The sequence below is a fragment of the Synchiropus splendidus genome, chromosome 11 (assembly GCF_027744825.2).
Source record: "Synchiropus splendidus isolate RoL2022-P1 chromosome 11, RoL_Sspl_1.0, whole genome shotgun sequence".
NCBI classification, from domain to species: domain Eukaryota; kingdom Metazoa; phylum Chordata; class Actinopteri; order Syngnathiformes; family Callionymidae; genus Synchiropus; species Synchiropus splendidus.
This window is the reverse complement of record NC_071344.1, coordinates 8356462-8368842: the sequence shown is the minus strand read 5'-3', so window position 1 is coordinate 8368842 and position 12381 is coordinate 8356462. Positions and strand designations below refer to the sequence as shown.

Below are 12381 nucleotides of genomic sequence, written 5' to 3'. Positions count from 1 at the left end.
GAGGCACCCAGTAGTGCAGTGCGACGCGATCACTCAGTGAAACAACGTGCAGGAACAGGTTTGAGCGATGATTTCTTTTTTAAATCGACTGCACAATGTGATGCGATTTTCCCAAATACAAAGATGTGCCACGGAGGAGAAACAAGCTCAACACTTCAACACACTCCCCAGCTCACTGCCCAGTCGGCTGGTGATCAAACAGTAGTGGCTCAACACATGTTGAAATTATTTGGACTTTCTGACCCATGTCTCCCATGTCACCTCTTTATTCGATCATTGATTTGTTGTCCATGGTGTCAAGCATCAAGTGCAATGCTTCAGTGTAAAGTCCCATCGATGCAATGCAGACATATGAGGACATATCTGCATTTAAGGGGTGTCTTGTTTGTAAGTCACACATTGCTTTTAACACTTGGTTTTGAGGGGTAAAGTTGAGGGTTAAGATTGAGGATTGAGCTGGATTAAAGGAGGAACTGAAAGTCAAACACTACAGACGCATTACTTCAGTCCGCTTGTTTGACACTGATGGGCCATGAAGATGAAATACAAGTGTTAGACATCTTCATTTCTTTATCAAAGGCAGCGCTCAGACCAAGCTAAAGCAGAGCCGAGTGAGTTGAGTGCCAGGCGAGGACGGGACCCAGAGCTGTGGAAAGGTTAACAGGAGTGGACTGAAGGTTGACCTGCAAAAATACAAAACAGAATCACAGGAAATAAATTGACAAAGTGTTTGAAGGGTCAACTTATCAGGGAGTTGCATAATGAGACACTCAGTAAAGGCGGAAGGCGATTAGCAGCAGGTGACGGTCGAGGAAGTCACGGAGTAGATCAAGGATCAGGTCAATCCACGACTATTGAACCAAGTGAACTTCCTCAAACCGAGTGGCTTTTTCCCTTGCAACAGCTATGTAGATTGCATCAGAGAGGAAGCCACAGATTTTACGTATAACATCCTGTAAGGTCAGACGCCTCTCGTGTAGCAGGACGGATGCACAAGCAAATAAATTGTCACCAACCACCGAGTTAACAGTGCAACTTCTGGGATTGCGGCGAAGAAAGCTATAACTTCTGTGCAAGTCACCACGGCATGAAAAGCAATTTCTAGTTCAAGTGAGAGTGACAGCGAAGGAAACGGAGGGAGGGGCCGCGACCCAGCATAAATGATTCCCGCTTCTGCTATAGCCCCAGGATTCGACGTCGAGCTTAACTAATGTGCAATTAAGCCTCAGACAAGGAGAAAATCACCTTGTAAAAACATTTGTCAAGTGAACGGTTTTTCTGTTCTGGGCCGCTAATTAACAGGGGAATGGGAAGAGGGCTGTGTGTGTGTGTGTGTGTTTACATATACGCAGGGAAAATAAATATCTGAACTGTGAGCCTCAACCAAATCCTCTTCATACGTCTCTATTAGGCAACACTGACATGTAGTCCCTATCATTAAGCAATAATAGTTTACTTTACAGCTCATGAACTACAGTATCAACAAATTACGCTCAGTGCGAGCGTTGGATGCCAAGCCAGGCGTTGTGGCGGAGAGGCGGGGGGAAGCAGGGAGAGGGGCTGAGGCTTTATTGTGTCTGTCACATTAAACGATATTGCAGCCACACTCAGAGTAATGAAGACCACTTCTAAAGTCATTTGAAAGTCAAATCATCACTGTCTCTGAATTTCAATGATGTATAATATCACAAAACATGCTGGAGGCTTCACGGGGGGGGAGTGGAAGGATGAGGGAGGGGGAGATGGGGAGGTTAGGGCGAAAACAATGAGGGTGCTGTGCAGCTCAGGTGGAGAGTTTTTAAATGGGGTTTGATCTCTGTGTGTGTGTGTGTGTGTTACTGCAGGTGGATACCATGGATACCAAGGTTGAAGACTCCCATGTGTGGGTTCCTGCTGAGGAGCCCATAGTTAACCCGGAGTTCCTCTTCAACTCCAAGATCTGGGAGGTTTGCCAGCAGCTGCCCATCCACTGGATACATCCGTCCCCCCTGACTGGTGAGAGCAGGGGGCAGCGCTCACTCTAAACGCAGACTATTAAGTCTCTCTGGTGGGCATCCCCTCAGGCCATGCAGACGTCTGCAGAATCCCTTTCGCCAACCGTGTGAGCAGAAAATCCAGTCCTTTTTTCCCCCATAGTTAAATATCAGGGAAGTTGCTGGGAAGGTTTTAAGGTCAGAGCACCTCTTCAGTAAAGTTTGCAACAGTGTGGCATTGCATAGAAACCCAAAATGCAAGTTTTGCTTTAAATACCTTTACTCATTTCACATGCTGTAATGTTTATTGAGGCCCAACAAATGTATTTTCTTGATTTCCTTATTTTGGCACAACAAACTGTTTTTTATTTTATAGCTTATTAGTGGTTTAATTTGAGAATTTGAAAAGCAACGAGAGAGTACAAACGTCCGCCACAATGATCATAATACAACAGAATTTCTGAAGTAGGCCGTGAAGTACAGAGGCACAGTTTTGATAATCCTGAAAAACAAAGGAAAGAATGAAGCACATTTCAGCATTGCTTTACATGGAAACACAGTTCAGTGTCACACAGAACAAAACACTAGTTCTGTAAAAAAAAAAATAAAAAAAAATGACTGAAGGGCAATAGAATTCTGGATAGCAATACAATAACTGAAAGAAAATGGAATTCCCATCCACAAATCCAGCTACCATCCAGCTACGTGTCCACAAAGGTCATCCCTACTTCTACACACATACTGGACGACCGAACAATGTCATCAAAATTACTGTCGGTGTCTTGCTTTATGACGAATATTAAGGTGGAACAAATCATTTTAAAGTTATTAACACTTGTGGCTTGGATTTTTGTTTTCATTTATTTCATTTTTGGTACATCTATATGCCTTATCTGGCAGGATGTGGTGTTTGACATGCCTGATCCATGCTGTGTGATGAGAGGTTTAGAAAAAGGCAACAGGAATTAGCTCTAAATGTTTTATATTTATGGCCAAAGGCTTCATTAGCCGGCCCTAGCAAAGGATTGAAGACATCATTACGCTAGGAATATGTTTAATATTGCATTTAAATCCTTTCAAAATCTCATGAATGGCATTTGAAAGTCAGAAACAAGACATTCTCATAGTGTTGAATTTCCAAATGACCTGACCCGAGTCAGCAGATGCAGTCAAAGGGCCAGCTAACGCTCACCAAGTCGGTCTCTCGGTGGTCTTTCTATTTCACCCTGAAAGTCGCCAGCGTGCAGCTAATATAGATTATTACTGGCGCCCATCTATATTTGAGAGCTGATGTTACAGCCTCAAATCTCTGATCTGTAGTTTATCCCGAAGCCCCAGCTACAGTTTGTATCCCCAAAACAGAGACAAAGGACCAGCAATGTCAGATTCATGAGTTAAGCGGATGTTAATATTATTTTTATGAACCAAACTGCATCCAAATGGATGAGTTTCAGGTTCGCAGAAGTGAGCTACGGTAGAGCAGCGAAATTTAAAACGCTCACTTGAAGAGAAAGAGTTGTGAAATAATGCGGCGCCATGGTCAACTGGAGCTTCAGTGTTTGGGGGATCATTCACAAATAGATGAGTCGGTCCTCACTAATTCGGAGCGGCGCTGAATTATTTCTGCTCCAGTCACACAGCCTTGTTTCAGCGAGGCATGAAACACTTCCAGCGTATTCCTCCTGAACGTAAGTCATCAACATTTAGCCCTGTGGTACAGTTGGGAGGACAAGGAGATTTCAACCTTGCTGTCTCTTCGCACCGCGACATACCAAACTGCTCTCTGTCTGTCGTCTGCAGAGTCCAGTCTGAGGGACGTGGACACGCCTGACGTCGAGGTCGCAGGTCACCGCTTTGCCCGTGACGTCCTGGACCACCCCGCAGTCAACGACTATGTAAGTGCGGAGCCAAAGCCCTCCCTGGAAGAGCCACTTCAATGAACCAACGCTCGGGTTCCACTCTTGTATGCATATAAATCGCTCACTAATTGATGTTCAAACTGACTTTTTGCACCAGGGGGCACAGCAATTGCTCTATATATCTGTTTAAGTGAGGCCAGTTCATTGAAGACTCCCTTAATGTCTGCGCTCTAATTGAGAAGAATATCTAGACTCTCAAAGCTGGCACAGTGAGCCTAAAGCGTCTTTCAGTCTCTTTTAAGTTGGCTTCCCTTCGTCTTGGTGTCTGCAGAACACCAGCATGGCAAGGTCCATCACTGCCGCGCATCGCGCGTACGAGTGAGGCTTTCATCAGCAAAGCATATTAAGTGGAGTGGTGAGGAACAGAGGCTCAAAGCTGAATGATTAATTTCTGAAAAAATTGGTTTAGATCTCTTAAATATGTCAGTCATCCATCACAAAATGTGCTAAGTCGCTGGCGTTGCTGCTTAAAAGTTACGTCTCGAAAATATCTTCCTCACACTAGTCTTGGAAAAATTAAAGATGGTTTTGAATATAAATAAACACAACCTACACTCACCACCATCATGGTCTCCATGAAGCAACAACGTTGCCGAGTCGCGGCCAGTCATTTTCTCACTGGTCAGTGCCTGTAAATGGTATAGATTTCAGCAAACCGCTGTCAGTGTTTTCATTCAAAAAACACAAATACAACACACTTTCACTCCTGAAATCAAATGCAGACTATTTTCAGGTGGTTAGTGTTGGTGTCAGCCTTCCTCGATGCATGTTGGCGCAATGGTGGCAAGCGTTTCTCCTCCTGCGTGACCTTCCAAAAGGAGGGGTCGGAGTTATCACTATTTCACCTCAGCTGTTACTTGGTACTCTGAACATACAGCAAGTGGGCATGACTGAAACATGTGATGTGATGTTTATATCAAGCTGGGTTTCCGCTACATGTAGACGATCATGGTGCATCACCACGGCGTAAATGAGTGCTGCCACGCCTTCTGTAAAATGGTCTTTTTAAAGATGAAATTTCATGTGATCGAACATTTTAAAACAAAGTGGAACCATCAAAACGAGCGAATAACATGTAATGCATCAAGTAGGTGGACATTAAACAAGACTGTTTTTGCCTTGTTTTAACAAAAAAAATCACAAAAGACACCTCTTTGTCTATAGTTCTCAAGTTGCCCGACTTACGTGTCATGATCAAACTTTTTTATTGACACCAATTCAGGACAAGTCAAAACTTTCCTTCTCTATTGCATCTTCATTGGCTCCGTTTCATTCCGTCCATGTCATTTTTTTTGTATGTTTTTCAAAAATCCAGGCGGAAACCAAGTGACAGAGATTATTATTCTGAGAGCAAGGAGCGCCACCCATCACTTTATTTTACGTGACGCGTTGCCACCAGTCTTCCACAATCGTGCTTCAACTGCGACATGACAGATGGACATTTTCATCACTCTGGGATGCAAAAGTCCAGTAGAAAATTGTATATATTATATCATATTCATCATATATTATATTCATATCCCAGTTCCGCCATCTGCTCTCAGTGTTTTGTATCTTTTCTAAATAACTTTCATTCACATTGATCAAGGCCTGAGCTACATTTGTAATTACAATTATCAAAGTCCTTAAATAGGTCAGTAAATAAGTCAAGCAGCATTTGTGAGGGTTTTTTTCTGAACCATAATCATTTCAACATGGCTCGATGTTACTTAAACTTGATTATGCAGTTGTCGAAAACGTGATCATGCAGTTGTCGACTAGTCACGGGCTTATGAAGCTTCGTGAAGCACGTTCTGTGCCCACTAGAGGGCACTCGCTGCTCTACAATCTTTCAACTAATTCACTGAAACTTCACATCCTTGTTAAACCGAGAGCACCACCGACTGAACCCTGAAAATGGGGACACTGTTTCATGAAGCCTCATCAGCCCGTCACATGATTTAACCTAAGCATTTACATTTTCAATACAAAAGTTAAACGCACACAAATCCAATTACACTGCGCCTCTATGCAACTACACATAAAGTGAAACAATCAGTCTCTACAAACTTGAAAGAATGAAAGCATATACAGTATATGAAAGTTGCACCGCGCCTTACCATATTGAATTATCTGCAGTTTTGTATATGAACAACTCATGGTAGCTATATAACAGGGTATGTTTTGCAATAACAATGCACTGTAATTGACAACCCCGAAGACCTGAAGCACAGCACATATCTTCAGGTTAATAAATGTGTTGCAAAGAAGCTGGGAGGAATTGCTAAACAAGAAAGTGCAACACTCTGTAATGATGGCATTTATCAGGTCCCTCCCAGGAAACCCCTTCAAATGCTAAATTTCTCGCGGTGTCTCTGTCTGCGCTGTGGAAATAGATGCAGCGCCGCGCAATTAAAACATACCGGGAGGATGAAAAACCGGGCTCTGCTTTTGAACCCACTGCTATCAGCGGAGTGACGCACACTGCTGCAATCCATTTCAGCCAAACATCCAAACACAGCATTTGTGGGTCCGGTGATAACAAAGGGCTTTGTGGCCGAGCGCAGGGCAGGCAGCTGTTCGTTACGAGAGGCTGAACCGTGGCTTGAGCCGGTGGGATGCCGCACATGTCAGCCGTTTTTCTTCCTTGTTTGCTTCATCCGGTGCCACAACTCATGTAGATGTGTAGGCCGTCAGAAAACACCCACAGAGCTCACATATTCCTGCCCCAGTATTTCTTTCGACCGCCGTACTTTTATCCATCACACGCAGAGACACATGCAAAAATAAAGAGGCTTTCACCTGACCGGTGTTTCATAAATCCGAATTTGGGTTCTCCCTGCTGTGAGCGTTTGTACAGCAAGATATTTGTTTGAGTCCTTGTGACAGAGGCTGGCAGATATATGAGGCAGACCTTTGTCATCACTGCCGCGTCAGAATGTTGTGTGTATCCGTCTCGGACCAGGAAATTTCAGCCTGAATAATTGCCATCTGACAAGGCTGCAGAGACCATAGCGCTGTCCTTGACCTATAAAGCAAGGATGGACTCTTAATACGAAACGACCTCACTGTCAAGCGGCTTCATGCGTTTGTAAACCTCTTTCTTTAAAATTTCTGCAGACATTTACACCTGTTCACAGATGGCGCAAACCAAATTGCTCAGGATAAGTATAAAAAATTAAATAAATAAAGCAGATTTATTTTTACTTTGCTCATAAATGATCAGGCACTAGAACCTGGGAATCTCTCTAATAAGCTGGGGTTTGCTACAGCAATTCAAGATGGTGAAGACGCCATCTTGAATTTCTCCACACAGAAAATATATTGCTTGTCCTTCACTTCGTGAGAAGCGGCACTTCAGATGCCACTTGCTATCAAATGTATTCTCAGAAATAGTGAATAAGCCTTCGGCGGCGCTAATAAGAATCAGTGTATCGGGGGCCTAGGTCACGCCCATCTATTTCCGCCTCATGGGGCTCAAGTGAGCAAAAACTATGATGCCAATAGAGAGATAAAAGCTATTTTCTGATCTAGCTTGAAATAAGCCGTAGATCTCACATAGCATGTCTGTGAATTTGAAGGCTACATTCCAATAGTGTGAGAGCACTGCCTTTTGGCCATCAGCAGAAGCTACTTTAGGTATGTTCAGTGAGAGCCAGCAAGTGTCTAAGGATGTCAGCTGGCTATGTTTTCTAGCTTTCACCTTTGCTAGTTCAGTTTGCTAGTTGTTTCCTCAAGCAAATAAATCATACATCACATGACAAACACAGTCGAAACACACAACATTATTGATCATTTTAGTTGGGGTACAACATATGTGTGATCCAGGCCATGAGGCAAAGTGGACCAGAAAATAACTTTCATCTCCACACAGACTTCCATTCATTCATTTTCCGATCTTAGGTCCCATCGACAGTCCGAAGGGGCTTAGACTCCTTATAGAAGTGAAGTTAAGGCAGAGCGGCTCAGGCACCATATTTGAAATTGGTGGCTCTAAAGTCAACATTCGCTGAGATGAAATTAAGTGCAGAGGTGCAAAGGTCTGAAGAGTTTGGGCAGCTGCTCTGGCGCATTTCTCTCAATCTAACATCTTGCCACAATTACATTGACCTTGTGTGTGTGTGTGTGTTACGGGTTTATATTAATTCATTAATCTTCCTCTTATACTGGACCAGCCAAGGTCAGTGTGGGTGATGAATACAATCCCAGGTGACATTCACACCTGTGGACAATGTAGAGGCTGTAATTAAAGTGGACGTTCATCTCGTTGCTGTGGGAGAAACCCCTACGAACCCTGGGGAGACAGACCCATGTTAGCGCTGGGAGAACATGCAGAGACCTCAAAACCACGACCAAACTGTCTTGTTGGGAGCAGACAACAAGTGATGAAGAACCACGGAAGTATCCTGACCATTTTTCCTGTCAAGGCTTTCTCTACTCAGCCTCACCGGTGACCCCAGGTGTTCAAGGTTTGCAGCACATCAGTGTGCCAGGCCAAAGAAGAAAACAAATCTGAGACAGCTGTTGCATACCATGATGGGACTTAGGCATTAGAGAAGTCCTGTATCAAACTAAATGTGGTTTAACCAAAGGGCTGAGACAAATTTTCAGATCTCACTAAACTTGCTAAGACCCGTCCGTTTCAAACAATGTTACCGTCACTTATCACATGCTTTGATGTATTCTTTGCGTTGGTATTGCAGTTCAGTAATATGTCCACCGGGGGAGCAGCCCAGACACAAAAGGTTGATGACAACTACGAACTCAGAAACAAACATGGCGACTGTGGAAGAAGCATTGAAAAAATACCTCTTGCATAAAAGACAAAGGCAACATTGTCGGAGGTGGTGGTCAGGGAGGCTGTTACTGGCTGAATACTACTTTAAATAGATCTTTACATGGAATTCTTCTTCAAACTTTATTTTTAATGCACATTTAAGTTCATTTTGTTTCCTCTTTTGTGAAAGTTTTCATGTGAGGGTTGTATTAAAGAACAAATTTAAACAGCAATAGCGTAATAATGTGGGTCTAAAATAAAACTTTGACAGCATCAAAGCCCTACTTTTCAAGTTTGGAGTGAAAATAGTGGTTCTGAAAATAACTTGACGAACAAAACTATGATATGAACACACAAGGATTGATTCAGTCATGATTGTTCAAATGAAAAGTCTTTAATAAAGAGAGAAAAAAAGAAGTGGCACAAAGAGAGAAACTCCTGGAATTGAAGGTGGCACGGAAGCAATCCACCAAATCCCAGCAGAGGCATTACATGTCCACTGGCGCACAACATCTACACAGGGACAGTGACAGAGAGTTGCGATACATGGTCATTAACCTTCCCTAGATGTGGATGGATGGAGACATGGAAGGTAACAAACTATAAGTCGAGGACTGCAGTAAAACTGGATGACCGGAAACATAACACATTTATGACTACTACTGGGTCGTGGTATCAATGGGGCGGATATTCTGAGATTTTATCTTCATTCTGCACCATTTCAATTCCTTGTTTTGTATTTAAGTGAATATACATCTTGAAATTCATGGTGACAATTGATTTACAAGCAGCCATGCAGCTGTGGAATGCAACTTCAGAATGAAGTTACTGCACCTTATCACCCAATAAAACCGGCAAAATTATCATAACATTCTATTACATTCAATGTCACTGTTGCACAGTGTTACAGTCAGATTAAAATCAGATACAGAGAAGGAAAACATTCCCGATGATGCACTGTCCTTTGTATGTGCGGAGCTTTTATTCAAAATACAAAGCAGGGAAAGAAAGAAGGAAAAAAAAACGTTATCTTTGTTGTTTGGCGCCGAGAATGAAAGTGATGCTTCTGTGGATGAGATTTAATAACACATCCAGGCATGTGCTTCAAGCCCATGAAGAGGGCTGATCAGCATGTGTGAAATAACACCAAGTGCGGAGATTAGAGGAGTCGTGCTTTGATTCGTTACATCTTATTCAATGACTGACGCCCGTTTCTACTCCGCAGACTCATTCATATCCCGCGCCTCCTCGCATTATGCACGCCGATGTCTGTGTGCAGGCATGTGTGTGAATGTGCGATGGAATCGCAGGCAGCAGGGAGGGTAATGGCTTTTACTCTTCATTAATGCTGCTTGTTTGTGAGTGAGTGCTTCAGATTTCCCAAGGTGAACCGTCCTTATCTCTGCGGCGACGCCTCAAATCTGCAATGATTTATACATATATCCCCTGTTTTTAAAGGATGGCCCCGATTAATTGTTTTTAAAGTACGATGCCATTTGGCGTCTGCTGCATTACTCCTAATGCTGCTTCATTTGAATGCAATATTTTTTTGCTGTTTCCCAAGACTTGCCCATTTTGGCCTGTGAGGAGCAGATAAGATAATCGTTGGTCCACTGACAGCTTTCGTGTTGTTTTCATAACAGATTGTTGCCTGGGAGCTGATGACCTGAAACGTGACTGGGACAATAAATCATTAGGAGCCTGCCTACGCTTGTCATAACAATAAATCACACCCGACTCTTTCAGATATCATCGGCAGTACCTTTTCTTTTTTCTTTTTTTTTTTCTGTGTGTTTTAAACGCGTCGCCTTTGTTTGTAATTTTGCTCCATTTATCACGGCTCACATCAAATGCTATGTTTGCTGTTTTCCTGAGTAATGCTTTTGGGAAATGCTCTCTGTTACGGATGCGGGGGGAAAAAAAAGTTTGAGCACCGGTGTGATTAAGTACCCGGTGACTTACTGAGTGGATGTGAGAAAACCCCTAATTCCCATACTTAATGTAGCGGGAGGCTGGTGGGACTCCAGCATTCCCTTGTTCCTGCAGGTCCCGTCCTCTGAAACATTTCTCGCGCAGTTTCCTCTCCCTGTAGAGGAATTGTTTGGTTGAGTTCTTTTGCTTGAAGCTGCATCATTGTGAATCAGCATATCTTTAGTTTTAAAGACTGAGTTGCTTCTGCGGAGAAAAAAAGGAACCGTGTTTGAAGGCAAAAACTACTTTATTCTCTCATTCAAATTCAATGCTCTGACCTCGATCAATAAACATGTCATGATAGAAACGAAAATAAGGAGTAAAGTTTCCTCATAATACGACAGAGAGTGATTCGTCTTTCAGAGACTCAGATGATGGTAACTGCTGCTGAAGATGTGCTACAAGCCGATTTGAACAATTCATGGAGGTGTCATCCAAAAGTAGGAGGCACGCCAGACTCATGAGGCTCAAAGGTTAGTCTTAAAATTTGTTTTATTTTTTAAAAGTACAGAGCTGTTAAACCAAGTCTGATGCATCTGTCTCCATTTAGGGAGTGTTTTGAGTCGCAAGCCAAGCTGGCACTGACACGGCTTTATTTATGACATCATTTTTTATTTCACAGTGATCCTTGGGTTTTATTGTGACTTACTAGGAAGGACGTGGTTAGAAATGGGTGCAACAATGGGGCACAGGCCAGACTCAGATGGAGAGGGCGCTAGTAGAGGAGAGGCATGGACCATGTTGGATCAAGAATGTTGGAGATGGAGGTACCAGGACTAGAGGGAGACAATCAGAGAGGATGCAGTAGATGAGGAGATGAAGAGGATGGAGGGGAAAGGTGACAAAGGTGGACAAAGGTGGAGGGGGCTGATGACACCTGGTAGACTGCGAGCAGTGGCAGACTCACTGTTAGATCGTGGTACTATATTTTGGGATTTTGTTTTCTGACTATGATGCAACGTTGAAAAAAACCCTAAATAAAGATAAATAAAGCCTTGGGGTGTCAGAAATGCATTAAAAATATCATTGCCAGCTTAAAATACGGTATAAGTTTAGGTTGACCCCAAGTACTGACACAATTCTAGATGTATTCTTGTGGTCAAACTTGCTTTTTTTCAGATTGTATTTGTCCTCTAACAAGCCAAAAAAAAACCCAAACTATTTTATGGTCAGAGATTATCTAGGTGAGACATGCGCACACTCAAGCCTACACACCAACTACACACAAGCACAGAGAGAACATACAAACTTCACACAGAAAGTTCACCCCGAGAATCGCCTCAAGCTGGAATCAGCGTCACTGAGCTGCCCATGTCTAAAGTGCATCGCAGGAACACAGCTGATGTCTCTATAATCTAAAAAAAAAATGGACCCAAAAGATGTGTTGCAGACAATCGTAGAAGAAATTGTATTCCCTCGCTAACCGTGGGAGACAGGAGAAGAACATTTGACCACTTCAGATGCGTGGGAACGTCAACGCTGTAATCTGAACAAATGACAGACGCTAGAGACAACGTGTTAATGGGAGGTGTAAATGATGAGAACAGAAATAGGACTGAAGGAAACATAATACTCAGAGTGTCAGGTGTCAAAGGGGGTTCTAATCATTTCCAGTCACTGGGGAAATTTTCAAGTCATGTTATGTCTAATACAGCCATTTTAAATGAGCAAAGGACTGTTTGTTTTGTTCTCTTTGTTACGTGCAAGTAGATGTTTTCATGTTTGTGACGCACGACTCTGAAGTCTGAATCCAAAGAACCTG

The 12381-nt window shown here is 43.0% G+C and overlaps 1 protein-coding gene across 1 annotated transcript in view; it reads left to right on the top strand.

Annotated features, from left to right (window-relative positions):
* tnmd (tenomodulin) overlaps window positions 1-12381 on the top strand; it is an 85726-nt gene that overhangs the window by 70913 nt on the left and 2432 nt on the right. The window contains exons 5-6 of the mRNA XM_053880050.1: window positions 1845-1995; window positions 3774-3868. Coding sequence (XP_053736025.1) covers window positions 1845-1995; window positions 3774-3868 — 246 coding nt within the window. The remainder of the gene's footprint in view (window positions 1-1844; window positions 1996-3773; window positions 3869-12381) is intronic.